Here is a 25,564-nt window from a genome sequence, read left to right as displayed (position 1 = left end):
GGAGGATGAGGAGGATGAGGAGGAGGAGGAGCTGGAGGAGGAGATGGAACCATGTTCACAGCAGGGTGGCACCCAGGCCAGCTCATGGCCATCACTGGTGCGTGGCTGGGGGGATACAGAGGACACGGACGATACACCTCCCACAGAGGACAGCCTTTCGTCGCCTCTGGGCAGCCTGGCACACATGAGCGATTACATGCTGCAGTGTCTCCACAATGACCGCCGAGTTGCCCACATTCTAACTTGTGCTGATTACTGGGTGGCCACGCTGCTGGATCCCCGTTACAAGGACAACGTACCGTCCTTAATTCACTCACTGGAGCGCGATCGCAAGATGCGCGAGTACAAGCGCACGCTGGTAGACGCCATGCTGCTGGCATTCCCATCTGACAGCGGGGCCACAGTGGAAGCACAAGGCAGAGGAGGAGGAGGAGGAGGTCGCCAACGCAACCAGGGCACCGCCAGCACCTCAGAAGGCAGGGTTAGCATGGCCGAAATGTGGAAAAGCTTTGTCAGCACGCCACAACAAACAGCAGCACCAGCAGCTCAGATGGAACGTCTTAGCAGGAGGCAGCATTTTACCAACATGGTGGAGCAGTATGTGTGCACACGCCTACATGTAGTGAATGACGGGTCTGCCCCCTTCAACTTCTGGGTCTCCAAATTGGGCACATGGCCTGAGCTTGCCCTTTACGCCTTGGAGGTGCTGGCGTGCCCTGCAGCCAGTGTATTATCTGAACGGGTATTTAGCACGGCTGGGGGCGTTATAACAGACAAGCGCAGCCGCCTGTCCAGAGACAATGTGGACAAGCTCACGTTCATTAAAATGAACCAGGCATGGATCCCACGGGACTTTTCCGTACCTTATGCAGAATAGCAATGGATACCGACCTTACCCACCCATTGTTCCATTTTTGCTCTTTCTCACTCTTTTGGGGTGTACCCTCATTTAAAATTTTTGAAAAGAAGCAGTGTTGGCTACCTCGTCCTCCTCCTCAGGGCCAGATTAATGTAGGGGCTATTGGAGCTGCAGCTCCAGGCCCCTACCTTTTATATAGGCCCCGGGTTGGCCATATTCACTGTTACCGCTCTTCTGTCACTTGTAAACACAGAAGTCTGGCTTCTATGCTCGCTTCCCCAGGCAGCACCCTCAGAACCTCCCCACACAGCGTGAAGGCCGGACAAGGAGGGACAGTTGGCGATGCATGGATGTGTTTATGGGCTTCAGAGACAGCATCCCATGTTGAATTAGGCATGCATGGCTGCACCCTTCCTCCTCTGGATGCATGGCAAGGCACGGCCCTTAAGGCCCTTCAAAATCCTCATCACCAAGCCCATGATGCTGTTAATCCGGCCCTGGTCCTCCTCCACCGCCGCTTCCACCTACACCGCCCATAGGTGTGCGCAGCCTATTGCATTAAGGTGTGCACCCCAAAGTTGAAATACACATGCATGTGTTTGCCAGCAGGGAGAGTAATGTATCGGGGCCATGTACCTGTAGGCAAGGAGAAATAGAGCAGAGCAGGTCCCAGGGAGATCTTTCCCATCTCCTCACTGGCAATGCTATGTGCCCTAGGTGATTAGGGTGTGCCCAGGCACACCCAGCACACCCTGTGCGCACGCCTATGTCACCGCCACATCCACCACCACCTCAACCTCCCTCCTACTCCATATGGGCCTCGTCCTTCAGAGATGAAGAAGAACATTGTTTTATTTTTCTGTTTTTTTTTTGTTGTTTTAAGTTATTTCCCTATCCACATTTGTTTGCAGAGCACTTGCCATGCTCTTAATTACGTTTTGCTGCCATTTGCAGCACTCTAGCCCTTTCCTTTGGTGTTTTAGAGCCATTTTAGTGCCTTAAAGTTCGGGTCCCCATTGACTTCAATGGGGTTCGGTGTCCGGGAAAAGTTCGGTAAAAGTCCGGCCGAACCCGTCGAACACGGACATCTAGGTGTTCGCTCAACCCTAATTATGGTAACTGCTACCCAGATGTTCTTTTATATGAGCTTATATTAATAAGCTCTGCATGGTTTGAGATTACCAGGTCCAACAGAGCATCATTTCTAGTGGGGGGCCTCAATAAACGGCACCATAAAATTGTCTTGTAATAGGTTTATACATTTTTGCCCTTTAACTGTTCCAGCAGTGCCATTACTCCAGTCATTATCTGGGTAGTTAAAATCCCCCATTATTATCACTGTCCCAGCCCTTGCAGCCCTTTCTATCTGTGCCAGGATCTGAGTCTCCACCTCCTCATTAATACTAGGAGGTCTATAACAAACTCCAATGATAAGCTTTGTATTACGCACACCCATGTACATTTCAACCCATACTGCTTCAGACTCATCACACTCTCCATCAACTAGGTCCTCTTTCACACTAACTTTGAGATCACTTATCACATACAGACAGACACCAACACCCCTCCGTTTTACTCTGTCTTTCCGAAAGAGAGCATAGCCAGGAATTTTAATAGCCCAGTCATGTGAAGAATGAAGCCAAGAATTAGCAATACCAAATAAATCATAGTTCTCCTCGTGCACCAGAGCTTCCAACTCACCTATTTTGCTTGGCAGACATCTGGCATTTGCGAACAAACACTTTAATTCATTGTCACATTTTTCACAACAAATTTTGAATATTTTTAATTTTGGTACAAATATTACCATTTCCAATGAACCCCCTTCCATTTAGGTGCAATCAATCTTTAGCATATAGGTTGCACCCCAATGAAAAGTGAGCCCAGTGCTCTAAAAACCCAAATCCCTCCTTCTTACACCAGGTCTTTAGCCATGCATTCAGCTCTCTAAATCTCCCCCTGCATTTCATGTGTTGGGCATGGCACAGGCGATATTTAAAAAATATCACCTTGTAGGTCCTTCCCTTCAACTTCAACTGTGGGTGTTGTAGCTGCTTGAATGCAGATGCTAGCAGAGAAGGTTCTTTTCTGTTTAGAATGGGGCTAAAGGAGAGAAATCAAACCACTTATGGCTGGAGTTGGCATCAAAGAAGGTGTCCCCTAGATTCCCCATGACCTTCTCTTCCTACAACCATAACATTTTAGTTTCCCATCATCTTTGGTGACAATAGTCACAGGACAGATTTAGAGAATAAGTCTCCACAGTGGGAGACAGCAAGAACTTCTAATCTCTCCCTACTCTATCCATGATTTTCCATGATTTGAAGCCAGGGATCAAAACATTCCTGTTCTGAACGTGATTGTTGCGCATTAAGGAGGGGGATGTTGAAGGTCCCCTAATGGCAGCAGCTCCTAAACTTTAGTAAAAGCCTATGTGTACATTGACACATAGGCTTTTATGGAGTTGAGTTTTGGAGCTTTGGCAAAAAAATGCCAAAAGCTCCTAAACTGAAGGTTAGAAGCTGTAGTGTACATGAAGCGTTAGGGTTTTAAATGACATCCATAGTCCCCAGACTTGCATATTTTTAAAATCTGTGGGTGTGCCATTTATCTCTCTACAGAAGTCCAATATTCCCCCTACTTAGTTATAGCTAAAGCATTGCTAAAAGCAGACCTATAGGTCTGACACAGCAAGTGAACCTCTGCAGAGAGACCGCTGGCCCCAAACAGGGCAAGGGTCCAACCCTGCAGCATGCCAGGTGGGGGACACGTTTTTCTAGTCAGGATGTGACTGCTTTCAAAAGAAAAAAATTGTACGTTTTTCTACACCTATTGTTTGGATCCACTTGCATTGTATTTAGGTCATTTAAACTAAAAGTTCACCCTAACACTAAAATCTACAGGCATGCATGATCTAAGACTAACCTATCTAGCCCTGTAAAGAAGAAGTCACTATACATACCTTTTTTTGAAGCTTTTCAGGTACCCTCTCCAGCAGTGGAAGCTCTGCAGAGGAGACAGCTGACAATGGCTGTGAAATGAATGGGAAGTGATGTCACTCATATACTTACTATGGAGTTTCCGTTGTCTGCTGCCTCCTCTGCACCCGCCTCCACAGAGAAGCCACAGGGGAGAGTTCAGCTTGGGTTTGGACCGCTTTGGCTTCAGAAGAGGCATGTATCGCGATTTCTTCTTTACAGGACTAGATAGGTTAGTCTTAGATCATTGGTGACTGCAAATGTAGAGATTTTAGTGTTAGGGTGGACTTCCCTTTTAACCACTTTGCGACCAGTCACTGTGCCTCTACTGCGGCACAGTGGCTCGTTATCGTCCAGCGACGTAGACCTACGTCGCTGGACTCCTCCCCTTGTGGGCGGCGCTCGCGCGCCGCCAGAGGCTCGCTCCCGCTGTATTCATTCACAGCGGGAGTCGGGCCAGGGGAGGAGCAGCGGCGATCGCCGCTGCTCTTCCCCGATCGTCGGGGAATTGAGTTTGGAGATCCGTCCGCTTGTGTAAACAAAGCGGGCGGATCTCCTAAGTGACAGACAGTGACAGATTGCAAGGTTCAGCACTGAACATGCGATCTGTCCCTGTGTCACTCAGTCACCTCCCCCCACACATGTTAGTAAGCACCAGGCATACATTAACCCCTCCCTCTCCAATAAAATTAACCCCTTCCCTGCCAGTGTAATTTTTACAGTAACAGTGCATATTTATAGCACTGATTACTGTATTAATGTCACTGGTACCCCCAAAAGTGTAAAAAATGTCAGTCAAGTGTTCGATCTGTCTGCCGCAATGTCGCAGTCCCGCAAAAAAAATCGCAGATTGCTGCCATTACTCATTAAAAAAAAAAAACACCAAAAATGACAGAAATCTTTCCCTTAGTTAGTAAACGCAATAACTTTTGCGCAAACCAATCAAAATACGCTTATTGTGATTTTTTTTACCAAACATAGGTAGAAGAAAACAAATTGACCAAAAATGTAAAAAAATTTAGATTTTTACATTTTTTGGGGGGGGAATTTCATATGAAAAAATGTGAAAAATATTATTATTTTTTCAAAATTTAAGCTTTTTTTTGTTTATAGCGCAAAAAGTAAAAATCGCACAGGTGATCAAATACCACCAAAAGAAAGCTCTGTTTGTGGGAAAAAAAGGACTTAAATTTTGTTTGGGTACGGCGTCACACAACCACGCAATTGTCAGTTAAAGTCGCACAGTGCCGAATCGCAAAAAGTGGCCTGGACGTAAGACAGCAAAATCCTCTGGTGGTAAAGTGGTTAAGTTTGTTTCTTTAAGTCTGCTGGGCTAGCTACTGTCTTACCTAAGATAGCAGCACTCAAAAGCTGTGTCAAGCATTCTGGCTAACTAGAAATAACCAGGCCAAGACTTTCCTGGGGGAATTTGACTCATAATAATCAATAGTAAGCGGATATAAGTTACAATAGGAAATATCTTGTTTTATGGATTTATGTTGAGACAGGGTCTCTTTAGGATCTAAGCCCAAAGACAGCAAAGAGAATTTTTAAATTCCCATTCACTTTCCACCTATACCCCATATATTATCTCCATTTAACAATATTTATCTTTGCTTTGTAAATGCAATGTGATGTCAGGATAAATGGACCTCGGTGAGTATAAAGGGCTTTCATCTACATAAAAGTTTGCATGATAATGTCACCTTACTTTTGAAGTTTACCAGCTTTCACTTCATTATTCCTATTACTGGGCACTAAAATCCACTGATCCAAAAAGCACCTATTTATCTCTACTGCTAAATAATGGTTATATGTAGAGAGATAAGAGGATAATCGCCATAAAATGGCATGACATAACTAACTGATTTGCTTCAGTTAGTACAAACAGCCTAGATGTCATTTTGAAAAAGATGTAGACACAGTATATGTGCAGCAACTGCAATTTCTTGAGTATTATGGCAAATTAAAATATGAGCTCATGCAGGTTTTTATTATTGGTATATACTATGCTTCATTATTTTAATTCAAGTGTGAAGCCTGATTTCCATATGCAGCAAAGGAAATATGCATTTATTAGAAGGCAAATAAAATAGGCTTCTGGGAAGAAAGTATTCATTAATATGTAGAAGCTAACTTTTAATATGGCTATAAAATGTTAAATAAAAGATAGGCTATTTACTTGCGAAAACGAACAGGACCTATTAAAAAGAAGAAGATGACATATTAAAAATAAGAATTGGATTTATAATAATATATTTAAAATGCATTTGTTATCATGTAAAAATGTATTAGGTATTCATACATATTACGAATCAGTCATGTTTTGTCATTAGTCCACTGATACTGTTGCTCTTTATAATGGCTACTGTACTTGGGCTTCATCATTTTTGCACCATATTTTAAATCTCAACTCCAGCCAAGTCTTTTTTGTTTAGCATAGAAGGGCAAGGTGTAAGAACCTCTGTTTTTCTTTTTCACTGCTGGCAGTGTCCCCATCTGGGAATTTCCCCTTCACTTCCTTTCTATTTGATAGTTGTCAGTCAGATCCAGAAGTGGGGAGAATTTTCCCAGTGACAACGCAGACATCAATAGAAACCTTTATTGGCCTTGTTTCGAATGCTTATAATGCCATCCTAGAGGGATTTTCTCTTTCTAGGTCTAGGAGTTTCATAAGAAAAAGGAGTAACAGCGATTGTGGAGAATTGCTCCATCAAGAGCAGCATTTAAAACCAACCAAACATTGTGTGCCTTCTCCACTTCCCCACAAAAAAATTGCCTGGAGTTGGGTTTTAAGCTTAAGTGTATAAGGTGTCAATTGTTGAGTAATAAAGAACATTTAAAGTGGTTCTAAAGTCTTAAAGTGATTGTAAAGGTTAGTTAGTTTTTTTTATAAATAACATACATGTTATACTTACCTGCTCTGTGCAAGGGTTTGGCACAGAAGAGCCCTGATCCTTCTTTTCTAGGGTGCTCTGGCGGTGCTACTGGTTTCTCCTCTTCATCAGTTGTCCTCACAGAGAGCTGCTTTCCAAGTAGGCACCCGTGCGGATGCGCTCAAGAGTCCCGCTGCTGTGTCCATTAACACAGACAGTAGGACTCGGCCTGGCCCCTCCGCTCCCAACGCATTAAGATGAAAAACTATGAGACTTTACAACCCCTTTAAGGTTTTTTTACCCTAATGCAATCTATGCATCCAAATAAAAAAACCTTCTGTGCCAAAGGATCCCCCAGCCCCCCCTTACACTTACCTGAGCCTGATCCCAAACCAGCAATGTGCACGAGAACAGTGGCTCTCTCAGCTCTCCCATTCCTCATTGGGCAGATTGTTAGCAGCGGGAGCCAATGGCTCTCCCCCTGCTGTCAATCAAATTCTGTGATGAAGGAGTGGGGGGAGGCATGGCCAAGCCACCCTTTCATGGTCAATAGATGAAAATAGTGAGGCTCGGGAGTGAACTGCCACCATAGAAAGCGGCTTTCTATGGGGACACTTATAAGGAGGAGGAGTCAGGAGCACTGGAAGGGGCTGCTCTGTCCAATACCTTTGCAGAGAGCAGGTAAGTAAGACGTGTTTACTTTTTTTTTTTTTAATTTTAATAAAAATTTAAGCTTTACAATCAGTGTCAAGTCCTGCATGCTGTTTGACTTTTTGCATGGTTCAGTGACAATTTGATGAAAACAAATGATAAATTAAAATTTCTACAAAGTAAAACTGGTATTTTTTTTAACTAAAAAAAAAACAGTAGAAGACTGCTGAAATAATATTCCAGCATGCTGGAAATTATACTGTACATTATTTATAATTTTTTGAGATATTTAGTATTAATGCTTTTAATCCTGTTTAATCCTAACCATTTAGAAATACTTGGAGAAATGTTCTAGCACTTATAGCTGAGCATGTTTATGTATATAGCTGTGTGTCTAGTGTAGCTATTGTACTTAGCACTAATCAGCAGAAGCAGGTGTAGTTGGGTGCAGTAGATAAAATAAAAAAGAGGGCGCGTAGGCTTGTCTGGAATAAATGAATAGAGGTAAATATACTCACAAACCCATGCTTGAATCATTGCTTATCATAAAAGTAATCTGCTTAGGTCCATGTAGAGATGTTCACATTACATGGAATTAGCCTAATTGGCTAACGCGTTTCGAGGTTTCCCTCTATCTCAGAGCCTGTAGCTGGGTGCCGCATTTGGTGCCCCTGCTGTATACCAAGTGGCTGTGCTGAACAGTGATATTGCGGGTTGTGTCACCCCCCCCTCTCTTCTTCTCCCCACGCCACTATGCTACTCTGCCAGCTAGAGGAGAAGCAGTCTGTTTGCTCCAGTGCCCATTCTTTCTCCTTTGTTCTTTCTCCACCACTGGAAAGCTATGGCTGAGAGGAGCACCGAGCGTGTGCAGCAGCCATCTCTCTCCTCTTACTTCCTTGCTGTGAAACTTTTTGAATGGAATCTGTGTAAAATCCCCCACTCCTGTGACCCTTCCCCCCCCCCCACCCCCAGCAACAGTAAACTTGAGCTAATCAGGGGTAATGTGGATGCCAGGGATCATGACAACTGTACTTCTTAAAGGAGTGCTGCACAACACAAGTGAATGGCTGTGGAACTACTATACGCACACATCCCTGGCACAACAGGGGAGCAAGACTTTTTCTGGGTAAATTTACTAGGTTTGGAGGCAGCCCAGGGCCAGGATAGAGAGAGAGGGGATGTGCTGCTTGCAGTGTCTATACTCCCACACACCCCTAAGTGCTCTTGTGTGTGGGGACCTGGAGCAGTGCAGACCCATCACTGGGGTGTATGCACAGTGTGCGCAAGGACCTTTATTTTCTTTCGTCAGTTCATGTGGATCTAGTGATCGACCAATATTGTTTTTTTACGATACCGATATTTTGGTCATCGGGTATCGGTATCGGCCGATATCTGCCGATATTTTCGGACATTAAAATTATTATTTTTTTAATGTCTACAGGTACTGTGGTGGAGGGATCTGGGGGTCTAAAATACCCCAAACCCCTCCTCTGCACTTAAGCATTCAAAACGCCAAGTTTGGCTGTTTTGAATGCTGTAAGTTTTGTTGAATTCGGCACCGCCAGTACCCGGAAGTGATGTCATGTCATGACATCACCTCCGGGTATGCAGCGGCACCAAATTCAAAGAAATGGAGACCCGGGTCAGATGGTGGCGGTGAAGGTAGGATTCCCGGGTCTCTTGGTGGGATGGGATCCGCAGAAGGCGGCGGGAGGGGGGGACGTCCCCTCCCGCTCCTTGGAATGACAGCCAAGCAGCTTCTCAGCCGCATCGGTTGTCATTACAAGACAGCCGACTGTTGGCTATGGACACCGCTACCGGGGTGATGCATCAGGCATCACCCCGGTACAAGCACTTTCCCTGAAATATTGGCAATATCGGTAAATAAAAAGCCAATTCCAATATATCGGGGAAAGTCCATATCGGCCCTCGATATATATCGGCTTTGCCGATAATCAGTCGATCTCTAACTTTAACCCTGTTATGCACCAGTTATAATTTAACTTAACATTGCTACAGTTCTATTGTTTGCCAGTTTGTGGGCCGGTGATTACATAGGCGTGCACAAGGGGTATGCTACATGTGCCTGGGCACACCCTAATCACTCTGTGTAGTGCCAATTCCCCCTACTGCCTGACTTCCCCCCCAAGTTGTGCCCCCACATGTTGTGTTTACTATGCTTCAGTTTGTGAATGAAGAGGAAGTCGCCCAGCACAGAGCACTTCCTATTCATTGGCTGCAGAGAAAGGCATGTGTGTTTGAGCTTTAGGGTGCACATCATGATGCAATAGGCCAGTGCACACTTATGGGTGATCATTTCTCTAGTATAGTATTTTTAAATCTGTTTGATTACCTATTCATTGATTAATACATCTGTTTAACAGCATTAACATAATATACAGTATCTGACAAAGTGAGTATACCCCTCACATTTTTGTAAATATTTTATTATATCTATTCATGTGACAACACTGAAGAAATTACACTTTGCTACAATGTAAAGTAGTGAGTGTACAGCTTGTATAACAGTGTAAATATGCTGTCCCCTCAAAAAAAATCAACACAGCCATTAATGTCTAAACCACTGGTAACAAAAGTGAGTACACCCCTAAGTGAAAATGTCCAAATTGGGACCAATTAGCCATTTTCCCTCCCCGGTGTCATGCAACTCATTATTGTTACAAGGTCTCAGGTGTGAATGGGTTAGTTGTATTAGATTTGGTGTTATCACTTTCACTCTCTCATACTGGTCACCTCATGGCAAAGAACTCGCTGAGGATTTGAAAAAAAAAAGGATTGTTGCTCTACATAAAGATGGCCTAGGCTATAATCAGATTGCAAATACCATGAAACTGAGCTGCAGCATGGTGGCCAAGACCATACAGCGGTTAAACAAGACAGGTTCCACTTTGAACAGGCCTCGCCGTGGTCAACCCAAGGAGTTGCGTGCACATGCTCAGCATTATATCCAGAGGTTGTCTTTGGGAAAAAGATGTATGAGTGCTGCCAGCATTGCTGCAGAGGTTAAAGGGGTGGGGGATCAGCCTGTCAGTGCTCAGACCATAGGCTGCTCACTGCATCAAATTGGTCTGCATGGCAATCATCCCAGAAGGAAGCCTCTTATAAAGATGATGCACAAGAAAGCCTGCAAACAGTTTGCTGAAGACAAGCAGACTAAGGACATGGATTACTGGAACCATGTCCTGTGGTCTGATAAGACCAAGATAAACTTATTTGGTTCAGATGGTGTCAAGCGTGTGTGGCGGCAACCAGGTGAGGAGTGCAAAGACAAGTGTCTCTTGCCTACAGTCAAGCATGGTGGTGGGAGTGTCATGGTCTGGGGCTGCATGAGTGCTGATGGCACTGGGGAGCTACAGTTCATTAAGGGAACCATGAATGCCAACATGTACTGTGACATACTGAAGCAGAACATGATACCTTTCCTTTGGAGACTGGGCCACAAGGCAGTATTCCAACATGATTACGGCATCAAATACACCTCCAAGATGACCTTCGGCCTTGCTAAAGAAGTAGTAGAGGGTAAAGGTGATGGGCTAGCCAAGCATGTCTCCAGACCTAAACCCTATTGAGCATCTTTGGGGCATTCCCAAATGGGAAGTGGAGGAGCGCAAGGTCTCTAACATTCAAAAGTTCTGTGATGTCGTCATGGAGGAGTGGAAGAGGACTCCAGTGGCAACCTGTGAAGCTCTGGTGAACTCCATGCCCATGAGGGTTAACGCAGTGCTGGAAAATAATGGTGGCCACACAAAATATTGACACTTTGGGCCGAATTTGGACATTTTCAATTAGGGGTCTACTCACTTTTGTTGCCAGCAGTTTAGACATTAATGGCAGTTGAGTTATTTTGAGGAGACAGAAAATTTACACTCTTATGCCCCATACACACGTGCAGATTATCTTTTGACTTTTGTCTGCAGACTTACCTTTTCTATGTAGTGCAAGGGCCTGCCGGATTGCATACAAATTGAAAGTGTTTAGGTTTGACCTCATATTATATGGTTTTGGTAAGTCTGCAGACAAAAGTCTTCAGATAATCTGCACGTGTGTACGGGGCATTATACAAGCTGTGCACGTAATACTTTACATTGTAGCAAAGTGTCATTTCTTCAGTGTTGTCATATGAAAAGATATATTAAAAAATGTACAAAAAAATGTGTACTCACTTTTGTGAGATACTGTATCTAATCACCAAATTGCTTGTAGCCTAATTTCTGGTCATCATCAGAGTGGTGGTTTATTAACGTTTAATTCACACAGGTGTGACTGGCCTTTAGCCTGTATCCAGGTGTGTCAGTGGGGATAGAGCAGTTTGGAGATTCATGGTAGAACAAACCCATCAGCAGCAGCAGGCAAAGGTGCTACACAGGTCTTTCAGCATTAGTGCTTGTTATAATGTACGCAAAACTAATAGTTGTAGTTAACTGCAGCTGCCAGAAGCAGTTAGCTGCAGTCCAAGGTTTTAACCAAGCTTCCTGCACAATTATAATAGCTCAAGAAACTGTTGATTGAAGTGCATCATATTAACTAAGCAGATAATGCTGTTTCAAGTCTATCTGAGCCGCGCATCAGAGTGAATCAAAGCTAGCACAGGGTATGCGTCTAAATAACAGAGGGAATAGGACAGTTTTCTATATTTAAAATTGCTGCAGATTACCTTCAGGTGTGACTTGCAATAGGTGATATGAGAAATATGCAATAAGTTAAGTAGATGGCACAGAAGTTACAGCCTTCTGTTTGTCATACTTTGCTTAAAGAGGAAGTAAACCCTTCTCTGCAACTTTTACCTATAGGTAAGCCTATGATAAGGCTTACCTATAGGTACTGTAAATATCTCTTAAACATGTACCGTTTAGGAGATATTTACCTTAAATGCAGCCAGTGACATCACTGGCGCATGCGCTCTGAAGGAACTGCTGCTGGTGCCGTTCCTTCAGAGCCCCGTGCCGTGACCGTGGGCTCCCGCGTGCATGCGTGGCAGTGACGCAATCAGATGGCCGGATGCTGCGATCCCGGAAGACGGGCGACTGAACATGTCGCCCATCATACAGGTAAGCGGACGGCACGGCGGGGGCTCGTTCTAAGGTAAGTATTTCATAATAAGCTAGTATGCAATGCATACTAGCTCATTATGTGTTTCTCTTTCAGGTTGGAAAAAAAAAAGTTTTAATGAGTTTACATCCTCTTTAAAGTGTTACTAAATCCAGGACCCAGCATTCAGTATATCTGGTCCCCCACAGCACACAGAATATGGAAATGCAATTATTTTAGTAAATAGAAACTGCTAAATACCTTTTAGTATCAGCAGTATATACCAGTCTTGTGACTTCTATCAGTGTCTGGTTAAAACTTGTAGGGGAAGTTTTCATTCTCCCATGATTGTCCTATGAGGCTGCACGACCCCTGACTTTTTGTCTGGACAGTACTGACTGGCCCTGTACCGAACACATACACTCTCCTATGGAAAAAAAAAAAAAAAAAAATTCTCTAGCGATACACCAAACTGAGCATGTGCAGAGTGCCTCCAAAGCTCTGTACTTTCAGGAGATGGATTGGGGACAGTGGAAGAAGAGGAGGATCAGAGGATCAGAGAAGACAGGATCAAACAGCCTTTTTACACAATGCAGAGGATTAAGCCCTTTGTTTCACAGCAAGTATAACAAGCATGCTTTACTGCACATACAGACTAATTTTACTGTTGTGGATTTAGTAACACTTTAACTAAATGTTGAGCTTTCTGATAAAGGATGAGTCACAGCTGATGAGTCATCCACTCCTGTGTATGAACAAAAGGCTTTACAGCTAAGAAAGAGTCTGGAAACCTTTCAGTGAGGACTCCTGTTTCACTTGTTTTAGAGAAATGTTATTTACATTTCTGTCGTGTGTCTGGAAAATGGAAATCTTCCAATGGGACACAAACAGCAAAAAATGAACAAAAAAATCTGACAGGGATGTTAACCTGCTCAAGCTTTTCTCAATCAGGGTTCTGTGGATTCCTAGGGTTCCTACAGAGGTTGCTTGCAGTTCCTTGAGCTGTGGCTGACTGGCCTCCCAATGGATGGTGCCAGCATAGTGCCAGGGTCAATGCCACTTGGTTGGGCCAGTGGCATGACGTCAATAGTCTTTTTAACCGTCCATAGGGGTTGTATTCTGACCGCCACTGGGTTACATTATTTTTACTGAGCACCAATTTAAGGGTCATGGTCTTCATTGACCACCATGTAATTGGTTTTAGCAAGAGTTCTTCTGGGGTAAAACTGAAGACAAAATATTTGGGCAAAAACTTTGCAATTTGGATACACTTTAAAGGGTAACTCCACTTTCATGGGAAAAAAATAGCAAAAAAAATAAATATAGCATATACAATTGCGACGCAAGTCATATTACGATTGAATGTTATTAAAAGTTACTTTTCCTTTTCAATCTGCAGCCGCTGTCATTTTCTGTAAATGCAATGCAACGTGGCTACATATCTGTACAGATATGTAATATGTAATTTCCTGCTTGTGTGATTGGTTCACTGATTTTCCTAAAGGTCTGCACTAAGATACAAGTCAGATTTAACCACTTGACCTCTAGCCACTGTGCTGCTACTGCGGCACAGTGGCTCGTTATCGTCCAGCGAAGTAGACCTACGTCGCTGGACTCCTCCCCCTGTAGGCGGCGCTCGCGCCCCGCTGGAGGTGAGCTCCCGCTGTTTTCATTCACAGCGGGAGTCGGGCCAGGGGAGGAGCGGCGGCGATCGCCGCTGCTCTGCCCCGATCGTTGGGGAATTCAGTTTGGAGATCCGCCCGCCTGTGTAAACAGAGCGGGCGGATCTCCTAAGTGACAGGGAGTGACAGATCAGAGTGTTCAGCATAGCTGAACCCTGGATCTGTCCCTGGCTCACTCAGTCACCTCCCCCCCACACGTTAGTAAGCACCAGGCATACATTAACCCCTCCCTCTCCAATAAAATTAACCCCTTCCCTGCCAGTGTCATTTTTACAGTAACAGTGCATATATATAGCACTGATTACTGCAGTAATGTCACTGGTACCCCCAAAAGTGTCAAAAATGTCAGTCAAGGGTCCGATCTGTCCGCCGCAATGTCGCAGTCCCGCAAAAAAAAACGCAGATCGCCGCCATTACTCATTAAAAAAAAAAACACCAAAAATGACAGAAATCTTTCCCTTAGTTAGTAAACGCAATAACTTTTGTGCAAACCAATCAAAATACGCTTATTGCGATTTTTTTTACCAAACATGGGTAGCAGAAAACAAATTGGCCAAAAATTTAAAAAAAAATTGGTTTTTACATCTTTTTTGGGGGGAATTTCATATAAAAAAAAATGTTAAAAATATTGTTATTTTTTCAAAATAAACGCTCTTTTTTTGTTTATAGCGCAAAAAGTAAAAATCGCGCAGGTGATCAAATACCACCAAAAGAAAGCTCTGTTTGTGGGAAAAAAAGGACGTAAATTTTGTTTGGGTACGGCGTCGCATGACCGTGCAATTTTCAGTTAAAGTCGCACAGCGCCGAATCGCAAAAAGTGGCCCAGACGTAAGACAGCAAAATGCTCTAGTGGTAAAGTGGTTAAGGCATCACCCCCAACAAAAATGTCATTTTTGGTAAGATACTCCCAATAGGAAATCAAGACTAAAGGCTAGTACACACTATAAGAAAATCGGGCGAACATTTTCGTCCAAATAATTTTCGTAAGATTTTCGTATAGTGTGTACACAACTTTTGACAGCCAATTCTGAATTTTCGTATGGGAAATTCTCGAAGGGACAAGTTCCAAAATATTTATTGTAAAGAAAAAAACAAACGATTTTCGTTTAATGTGTACCGTTTTCGTACGATTTATGTACAAGAAAAATCAAAAAAGAAAGACTGCGCATGATCAGAAACAGTAAACAGCAAAAAAAAAAAAAAAAAAGCCTTTGTTGTACGAGAATTTTGCTTTCATTGGTTCCAATTTGCTGTGAAACAACGAGGAAAATCGGACAATCGTTCGCCCGATTTTCTTATAGTGTGTACACCACTTAAAGGGATGCAGGACCAGCAGATTTCCTCATTAGAGCTTTGTCGATAATTAAAAAAACACTCCCATTAGACTCACTTCTGCACATGGGCACAAACAAACACACATGGATTTCTTCAGAATAACAAAAGGTAGGAATCTGCAACAAAGTTTGTCAAAATCCTTGTAATATACAGAGATCCCCCAGAGGAGAATGTTTTTTCTCAACAAAAGTGGAGTTACTCCTTAATATGAACCACAGACAGACAGACTACATTGTCAAAACTATTGGGATGCCTGTTCATTTATGGCATCCCAGTCTTAGTCTGTAGGGTTAAATATTGAGTTGGCCCACCCTTTCCAGCTATAACAGCTTCAACTCTTCTTGGAAGGTGTCTACAAGGTTTAGGAATGTGACTTTGGGAATGTTTGACCATTCTTCCTGAAGCACATTTGTGAGGTCAGGCACTGATATTGTATGAGAAGACCTGGCTCGCAGTCTCTGCTCTAATTTATCCAAAATGGTGTTCTATCGGGTTGAGGTCAGGACTCTGTGCAGGCCAGTCAAGTTCCTCCACCCAAAACTCGCTCATCCATGTCTTTATGAACCTTGCTTTGTGCACTGGTCCAAACCATTTGGTAGAGGGGGATTATGGTGTGGTTTGTTTTTCAGGGGTTGGGCTTGGTCCCTTAGTTCCAGTGAAGGGAACTCTTAAGCCATCAGCATGCCAAGACATTTTGGACAATTTCATGCTCCCAACTTTGTGGGAACAGTTTGGGGATGGCCCCTTCTTGTTCCAACATGACTGCGCACCAATGCACAAAGCAAGGTCCATAAAGACATGGTTGAGCGAGTTTGGGGTGGAGGAACTTGACTGGCCTGCATAGAGTCCTAATCTCAACCTGATAGAACACCTTTGGGATGAATTAGAGCAGATACTGCGAGCCAGGCATTCTCATCTAACAGCAGTGCCTGACCTCACAAATGTGCTTCTGGAAGAATAGTCAGATATTCCCACAGACACACTCCTAAACCTTGTGGACAGCCTTCCCAGAAGAGTTGAAGGTGTTATAGCTGCAAAGAGTGGGCCAACTCAATATTGAACCCTATGGGCTAAGACTGGGATGCCATTGAAGTTCATGTGCGTGTAAAGGCAGGTGTCCCAATACTTTTGACAATATAGGATAGATAGATAGATAGATAGATAGATAGATAGATAGATAGATAGATAGATAGATAGATAGATAGATAGTTTGATTTTTTTCAGTGGTACAATGTGCATTGTATTTATGAATAATTTACAGTAGGAAGTTAGTTACATGTAAAACATTTCATACCAATTGTGATTGGCATCTTCTGTCTACATAGTCCGCCATTCTATTTTAAGATTAGGAACTGATTAATTATACATTCTGCTTTAAAGAAAAATCAGTAAACAGTGAAGAAAGTTAATTTTAATGTTACACATTTTGACATTTTTATTTCATCTATCACATTATTACAGATACAAAAAAAAAAAAAGATACATATTAATGCGACTTTGTATTCATCAATCAAGTTTTTTTTTTCCATGAAACTAGTAAAAGTATTTGACTTAGAATAAATATTGCCCCTATAAAGAAGCACTTAGAGTAGAAGGGGCAAGACTGTGAGCCAGCCAAGTGTGCTGCATGAAAATGTGCTGACCAGGAACATGCTGATAGGAAGGATGGGATAGAGCCGAAGGATGATCTAGTCAGCAGGATTAAGCCTGCTACACACTAGCAGTTTTTTTCAGTTCAACCCAGCAGGCTGAATAAAAAAAAAATGCTCAGAAGGAGCCGCTGTACTAACTATCTGACAACGTCCCCTGCTGTCTTATTGTGTTTTGACAGGGGGACAGCCCCCCCATCAGAACACACCAGTCAGCGCTCTCAGCCAGTGTGTTTGGTCCTTTAGTGTGCATAGGTAACACTACTCTATCACCTAACTATTATTTGTGTAATCTACCTGCCTATACTATATGTTGGTTTGTGTAAATCCCAGGTTTCGACAGACTTGTATAAAGTACTCGAAAGTTCTACTTGAGTAAAAGTACAAGTGCTCGATCAAAAAGTGACTTGAGTAGAAGTGGAAGTGCTCGCAGAAAAAGTTACTTAAGTAGAAGTACTAAAGTATTCAACATTTTTTTTACTTAAGTATTGCAAGTAGTTTTTTAAAAAAATTTGCTACTTAAGTACTAAAAGTAAAAAGTACCAGTAGTTTTGAAAAAAAAATTCTACTCAAGTACTGAAAGTAGAAGTACAAGTACTGTGTTATGTAGTTATTAAAGAAAGAAGTCAAACGTTTGAACATCATATTGTTTTTTATTATTTCAAATGATTAACCTGTGTTTGTTAGTAGTTTCTTGATGCACTTTAAGCGCTGTAGCACCATTTATTTGTTTGTTTCATATTTTCTTTTTATTGGAAAGATTTGGTATAGCAGCTTTTATTATACACAGCCTTTATTTCCGTATGCGCTGATTTACAAATGACCTTATACACATTTTTTTGAGCTTTATGCAACCTGCCATTTACTGTTCTGGCAGTGGTAATTTTTTTAAAAGTAACGAGTAACTATGCAGCACAAAAAAAAAATACTTGAGTAGAAGTATCGAAATCATCGAAAAAATGTAGTGAAGTAAAAGTAGAAGTAGGAGAAAAAAATTCTACTCTAGGAAAGTACAGATACCGCATTTCGGTACTTAAGTACAGTACTTAAGTAGTTCTACTTCGTTACTATACATCTCTGGGTTTCGATAGATAGAAAGAAACCTTGGGCAGGTAAAACAGCTTCTTTATATGTCTTTTACATGTGTTATTAATCATTTCACCTATGACTGTGTAAAAAGATCTGCAAAACATAACCTTGTAAGCAGAATAACCCAACCCCCCCAAAAAAGCTCAGCTCCCAGCCAAGGCCCCCGCTGTCTGCCAGCTCTGCTCTTCGACAGTTCTTAATAACTAAGGGGCTGTGCCATCCGGTGATGTCACCAGGTGGCCCTGCCTCATGTTACGTCAATGACCGGGGTCATGCTGGGTCGGTGATGCCATACAGCGGCAGGACCGCCGGGTGACACCACCGGGTGGCACCACCCCTTAGATATTTAAGCGGGCAGATGGTGGGGGCCTTTTTTTTCTGGGTCATTGGTGGCGGCGGGCTTTATGCTTGGGGATGAATCTACATTGGGGGACATTGTTTTTTTTTATTTTTAATAAAGGAACTGTCAAAAACTGGGTGTGTTTTTATTTCTTTTTGACACTTTTCCGGTGAATAGGTAGAGGAAATTTGTACCCCATGCTCATTCACATGGGAGCGGGATCTGGAAGCCTCCTTGTTAAAGGGGGCTTCCAGATTCCAATAGGCCCCCTTCCTGCAGACCCCCACAGTCACAGCCCAGGGTTGTGGGAGAGAGACCCTTGTCCCCATCAACATGGGGACAAGGTGCTTTTGGGTTGGGGGAGAGCCCCCCTGTCCCAATGCACCCCCCATGTTGAGGGCATGTGGCCTGGTATGGTTCAGGAGGGGGGGTGCTCGTTCACCCCCCCCTCTTTGCTCGCCAGCCAGGCTGCATGCTGGGTTAAGGGCCTTGTATGAATTGGCTGGAGACCCCCAAGCGGTTTTTGTAACATCTTTGTATTGCCGGCAATGGTATTGTATTGCCAGCAATTTACATGATTTCTTTATATTTTATGTCAGGTTCGCTGCAACAAGTTCTATACATGATACAGATACACCACTTTGCAGGCAGACTAATGGGGCCCCCCTTGCACTATATTTAAAGGAATTTTTCATTTTTATTGTTTCACTTTAGACATCATTAAAGTCCCTGCTCCTTCAAATTTTTTTTGCAGTAATTCATGTCCTCCAGGGCAGTACCCGGGCCCCCATACCCTTTTTATACCCAATAACTTTCATATAAGACTTCAAATAGGGGGCTTTTGATTTTTCAGGTTCGGGTCCTATAGTAGGGTTCACGGCTCAGGTCTGAACTTTTTCCATGTTTGGGAGTTCTGGTGCGAACCACACCGGGGGAAAGGGGGGGGGGGGGGTTTGGCCTATCACTAGTACCTATTATAAAATTGTGTTTATATGCTAAAAACAACTTTATTGCAAAAGCATTCTTGTTATACGGTATGCAGATATTAGTGGGGTGCAGACCTTTATTGCTAATTACATTTACTGGGAGGTTGCCCAAGATGTAGTGTATAATGGGTATGCATGTTGCATGAAACAAACAGTTGCCATGCTTCTGTCTTGAATGATAAGTTACTATTGTGTATGGCCAGGTATATTCAGGCTCATTACTGTGATCCATATGATTTTGCGTGTCGAAAGGTACCTCCAACTTTTGTATTAAAATGCAATCTCTGATCACTATAAAAAAAAAAAACAATAAAAAAACAAAAAAAAACAAAAACCATAATGTTTCACGTTCTTTTGTAATAGGAAGGCATACGTGAATCATGTTGATATCTGTTTTTATTCTTTTTTGACAGTATACCTCATATCTCCTGACAATGGGACCAAAGTACAAAATTGGAGAATAACAGTCTTGGGAAAGAACATTCACATTCTTGTAAGGATGAACATGTCCGTGCAGCAACGTATCCTGGAACTTAATATAAGCAACATAGATGGCAATAACACTGTGCCAACAAGCAAGACTAAGCTGTCTTCGTGTGATCAAGTGGTAATAGCTGCGGAAGTGTTTTTAACGCTTGGTATTCTAAGCCTCCTTGAAAACATCCTTGTAATTTTTGCCATTATCAAGAACAAGAATTTGCATTCCCCTATGTATTTCTTTGTATGTAGCCTAGCAGTAGCCGATATGTTGGTCAGTGTGTCCAATGCATGGGAAACAATCACCATAAACCTCATAAATAATAGACATCTTGTTATGGAAGATGCATTTGTACGTCATATAGATAATGTTTTTGATTCCATGATCTGCATATCAGTGGTGGCTTCTATGTGCAGTTTACTTGCCATAGCTATAGACCGCTATATCACCATTTTCTATGCTCTTCGGTACCACAACATCATGACTGTAAAAAGAGCTGGAGCCATTATTGCTTGTATATGGACATTCTGCACTGGGTGTGGGATTATATTTATTCTTTACTATGAATCAACGTATGTAATAATATGCCTCATTAGTATGTTTTTCACCATGCTTTTCCTCATGGTATCTTTATACATCCATATGTTCTTGCTGGCACGTACGCATGTCAAGAGGATAGCTGCTCTGCCAGGCTATAATTCAGTCCACCAGAGAACAAGTATGAAAGGAGCCATCACTCTAACCATATTGATAGGAATTTTTATTGTTTGCTGGGCTCCATTCTTTCTCCATCTCATTCTGATGATTTCATGTCCACAGAACCTTTATTGTGTCTGTTTTATGTCTCATTTTAATATGTATCTCATTCTTATCATGTGCAACTCTGTCATTGATCCTCTGATATATGCCTTTCGCAGTCAGGAAATGCGAAAGACCTTCAAGGAAATCATTTGTTGCTGCAATATGAGAATTACTTGTGAATTACCTAGAAAATATTAATAAAATCCTTTGTAAACTCTCGCAGTTCAGTTATTTTGTATTAGTCTCCTATCTTCATGAATTATTGCAAGTTTTTATCACATGGATGAATGTAAAAAAGACCCATACAAAAAATAAACTTTTGGAAGGTACTGAAAAGCCATGCTTGGAAAACTAAATGATGATTTCCATTGATAAAAATCAGAACAAGCAGAAAAAAACAAACAAATGTATTAACATGCTCTTGAGAATTCATTTCTATCACAAGCTTTTAACCTTAGTTCCCTAACTCCAATCCTCAGCTACCAGCAACAAGTCACATTTTTCAGATACACAGTCTGTTTCATAGTCATTAAAGTGCTTACAGTATAAATGAAACACCCTAATTGTTTTACTGTTGGTGATGGGATGAACACAGGGCTTTTTTTTTTAACTGTAACTTTTTTTTAACTGTAACTCCATTCCGTCACCTCTAGCTTTCGCCCTCCACCCCCTGCCCACCACTGTCACTTGTGAACACAGAAGCCCGGCTTCATTGCTTACAAGGACATCTTGCTTCCCCCAGTAGTTCCACAGATCCCTCCCTGCCTTGCACTCAGGGATGGGGCAAGGGAGATGTAGGTGCTATTCCAGTGTGGTCATGTGCGGGAGGTTGCTTTGCATAGAACACTACACCCTCTGTGATCACCATTTCTCATCTGTTTCCTGGTGCATGGAAGTCGATACCCACGGTGGGGTGAGAGGCAGAGCCACCTACAGTGCGATGAGGCACTAGAGCTTGACAGGTGTTTTTTTTTTACAATGTAAGATGTGTTGAAGCTTTGAAGGAAAGAAAGAGAAAGGGGGTATGTGTACAAATGTTGGAATTTGATGGATGAGTTGAAGGCAGTTGTGTACGGAGGTTGGGGATGGGGATAGGATGAGGGCAGTGCAGGGGTGTGTATGCAGAGGTGTGGGATGGGGGTGGTGGTGCAGAGCTGCAGATGTAAGGACCTGTAAAAGAGAGCTGAGCTCAGCACATACTCTGTACATTGTGCACTCCTGAATCCTGCACTCTGTACATAGTGCACCCCTGAATCCTGTACTTTGTACTTAGCACACCCCTGAACCCTGCACTTTGTAGGTAGTGCACCCCCCGGACCATGCACTCTGTACATAGTGCACTCCGGAACTCTGCAACCTGTATGTAGTGCACCCCTTAATCCTGTACTCTATACATAGTGCACCCCTGTATCCTTACTCTGTACATAGTGCACTCCTGAATCCTGTACCCTTTTCACAGTGCACCTCTAAATCCTGTACCCTGTATGCAGTGCACCTCTGAATCTTTTATTCTGTACATGGTGCACCCCTAAATCCTGTACGCTGTACAAAGTGCACCCTTGAATCCTGTACTCTGTATGTAGCACACCCCTGAATCCTGCACTCTGTACATAGCGCAACCCCTGAATCCTGCACTCTGTGTGTAGCACACCCCTGAACTCTGCACTCTGTATGTAGCGCCCTCCCGAACTCTACATTCTGTACATAGTGCACCCCTGACCTCTGCACTCTGTACAAAGGGCACTACTAATGCTCAAAGCCCAACTGCAAATTGGTCACTCCCACCATGTGATGTGGTTCAGTGGAAAGGAGAGGGTATGGTTGAGTTCCTGCATCTATTCTCTGAGGCAAAAAGCCATAGATAAGTATAAAATGTTATTGGCCTCTGGAGGACTGCTATGGGAAATACTGCTTTCATGATATTACTGTATCTTAACAGATCACATCCTGTAATAGGTTCCATCCCCTAAGACATTGTACTGTACATGAGCAAGGCTTCTGAGAACAGTTATATTCATCAGCCTGGGGCACAAATTGTTGTGGGAATGTACTGTTGCTTTTGTATTGTATAAGAATACAAGAATACACTGGAGTATCTTTGCACAAAAGTTACAAGAATACACTGGAGTATCTTTGCACAAAAGTTCAGCCATTGTTTTTTTTATTTAAAAATTTTTCCTGACCAGGGGGTATTTTGCGATTCGGCACTGCGTGACTTTAACGAACAATTGCACGGTCGTGCGACGCTGTACCTAAACAAATTTGACGTCCTTTTTTCCCACAAACATGCGCTATAATCAAAAAAAGAGTGACAATTTTGCAATAATAACAATATTTTTTACATTTTTTTTATATGAAATTCCCCCCAAAAAAATGTAAAAATCAAAATTTTTTTAAATTTTTGGCCAATTTGTTTTCTGCTACCTATGTTTGGTAAAAAAAATCACAATAAGCGTATTTTGATTGGTTTGCGCAAAAGTTATTGCAAAAGTTATTGCGTTTACTAACTAAGGGAAAGATTTTTGTCATTTTTGTTGTTTTTTTTTTTAACGAGTAATGGCGGCGATCTGCGTTTTTTTTGCGTGACTGCGACATTGCGGCGGACAGATCGGACCCTTGACTGACATTTTTGAAACTTTTGGGGGTACCAGTGACATTACTACAGTAATCAGTGCTATACATATGCACTGTTACTGTAAAAATGGCACTGGCAGGGAAGGGGTTAATTTTTATTGGTGATCAAGGGGTTAATGAATGCCTGGTGCTTACTGACGTGTGTGGGGGGAGGGGACTATGTGACACAAGGACAGATCGCAGGTGCAGCTATGCTGAACCCTGCAATCTGACCCTGCCTGTCACTTAGGAGATCCGCCCGCTTGTGTTTACACAAGCAGGCGGATCTCCACACTCGATTCCCCGACGATCGGGGAAGAGCAGCAGCGATCGCCGAGAGAGGGGAATGTCTGGTGACGTAGGTCTACGTTGCCAGACGTTATCGAGCCACTTTGCCGAAGTAGAGCTCTAGTGAGCAGCGGCAAAATGGTTAAAGCATGACATGTTAGATATCTATTTACTCAGTGTAACGTCATGTTTCACATTATATAAAAATTGGGCAAGCTTAACTGTTTTTTTTTTTTTAATTCATAAAAATGTATTTCTTCCCAAAAAATTGCATTTGAAAGAACGTGTGACATAAAATATTGCAACAATCTCCATTTTATTCTCTAGGGTCTCTGCTAAAAATTATATGTAATGTTTGGGGGTTTTAAGTAATTTTCTAGCAAAAAATACTGATTTTAACTTGTAAGCAACATATGTCAAAAAAAGGCTTACGATCCAAGGGGTTAATGGCATCCCAGTCTTAGTCCGTAGGGTTCAATATTGAGTTGGCCCGCCCTTTTCAGCTATAAGAGCTTCAACTCTTCTGGGAAGGCTGTCCACAAGGTTTATGAATGTGTCTATGGGGATGTTTGACCATTCTTACAAAAGCGCATTTGTGGGGTCAGGCACTGATGTTTGAGAGAAGGCCTGGCTCGCAGCCTGCACTCTTATTCATCCTAAAGATGTTCTATCGGGTTGAAGCCATTTCCAGAAAACTTGAAGCTGTTATAGCTGCAAAGGATGGGCCAACTCAGTATTGAACCCTACAGACTAAGACTGGGATACCATTAAAGTTCACGGGTGTGTAAAGGCAGACGCCCTAATACTTTTGGTAATATAGTGTGTGTGTGTATATATATATATATATATATATATATATATATATATATATATATACACATACACCGTTTTTAAATGAGGATTTATTAGATAAAAAAGGCAAAGTAAATGCCCCTAAACCTAATAACTGGTTGTGCCACCCTTGGCAACAACAACAGCAATCAAGCTTTTGCAATAACTGGCAATGAGTCTTTCACATCGTTGTGGAGGAATTTTGGCCCACTCTTCTTTGCAGGATTGTTTTTTTCAGCCACATTGGAGGGTTTTCGAGCATGAACGGCCTGTATAAGACCATGCCACAGCATCTCAATTGGGTTTAAGTCCAGACTTGGACTGGGTAACTCCAAAACATTATTTATTTATTTTTTTTTTTTTTTTTGAGCCATTCAGAGGTGGACTTGCTGGTGTGTTTCAGATCATTATCCTGCTACATAACCCAATTGTGTTTAAGCTTGAGGTCATAAACTGATGGTCGGACATTCTCCTTCAGGCTTTTCTAGTAGAGCATAGAATCCATGGTTCCATCAATTATGGCAAGTTGTCCAGGTCCTGAAGCTGCAAAGCAGCCCCAGACCATCACACTACCACCACCATGTTTGACTGTTGATATGATGTTCTTTCTATGAAATGCTGTGTTAGTTTTATGGCAGATGTAACTGGTCACACACCTTCCAAAAAGTTCAACTTTTGTCGGATCCGTCCACAGAATATTTGCCTATAATTCTTGGGGATAATCAAGATGCTTTTTGGCAAATGTGAGACAAGCCTTTGTGTTCTTTTTTGTCAGCAGTGGCTTTCACCTGGGAACTCTCCCATTGATGCCACTTTTGCCCGGTCTCTTTCTTATTGTTGAATTATTAACACTGATTCTATGAATTACCAATTTGGACCTATCTTAACATTTTGAATTATTCTCCAATACCAATCTATAATCTAAGTTAGCTTCCCAAAAATGTTGCCATCTTATTGATAATCCAACTTTACAAATATCCCTCAAAATTGTTGGACTCTATTAAATACTCCAGCCAATTAATATCCCCTCATATCCCACCTACAGGTATACTTCACAAC

At 42.4% G+C, this 25,564-nt stretch overlaps 1 protein-coding gene across 2 annotated transcripts in view; it reads left to right on the top strand.

Moving 5' to 3' along the window:
* Positions 1-20,990, top strand: part of MC5R (melanocortin 5 receptor) — a 122,741-nt gene extending 101,751 nt beyond the window's left edge. For both annotated transcript variants that reach the window (XM_082257486.1, XM_082257487.1), the window contains one exon: positions 19,908-20,990. In XM_082257486.1, the coding sequence (XP_082113612.1) occupies positions 19,994-20,971 (978 nt within the window). In that variant the 5' untranslated portion in view covers positions 19,908-19,993 and the 3' untranslated portion in view covers positions 20,972-20,990. The remainder of the gene's footprint in view (positions 1-19,907) is intronic.
* Positions 20,991-25,564: the final 4,574 nt, after the last annotated feature.

The sequence above is a fragment of the Pelophylax lessonae genome (assembly GCF_965119305.1).
Source record: "Pelophylax lessonae genome assembly, chromosome: 5".
Classification (NCBI taxonomy): Eukaryota; Metazoa; Chordata; class Amphibia; order Anura; family Ranidae; genus Pelophylax; species Pelophylax lessonae.
The sequence above is the reverse complement of the archived record's forward strand: the minus strand, read 5'-3'. Positions and strand labels throughout refer to the sequence as shown.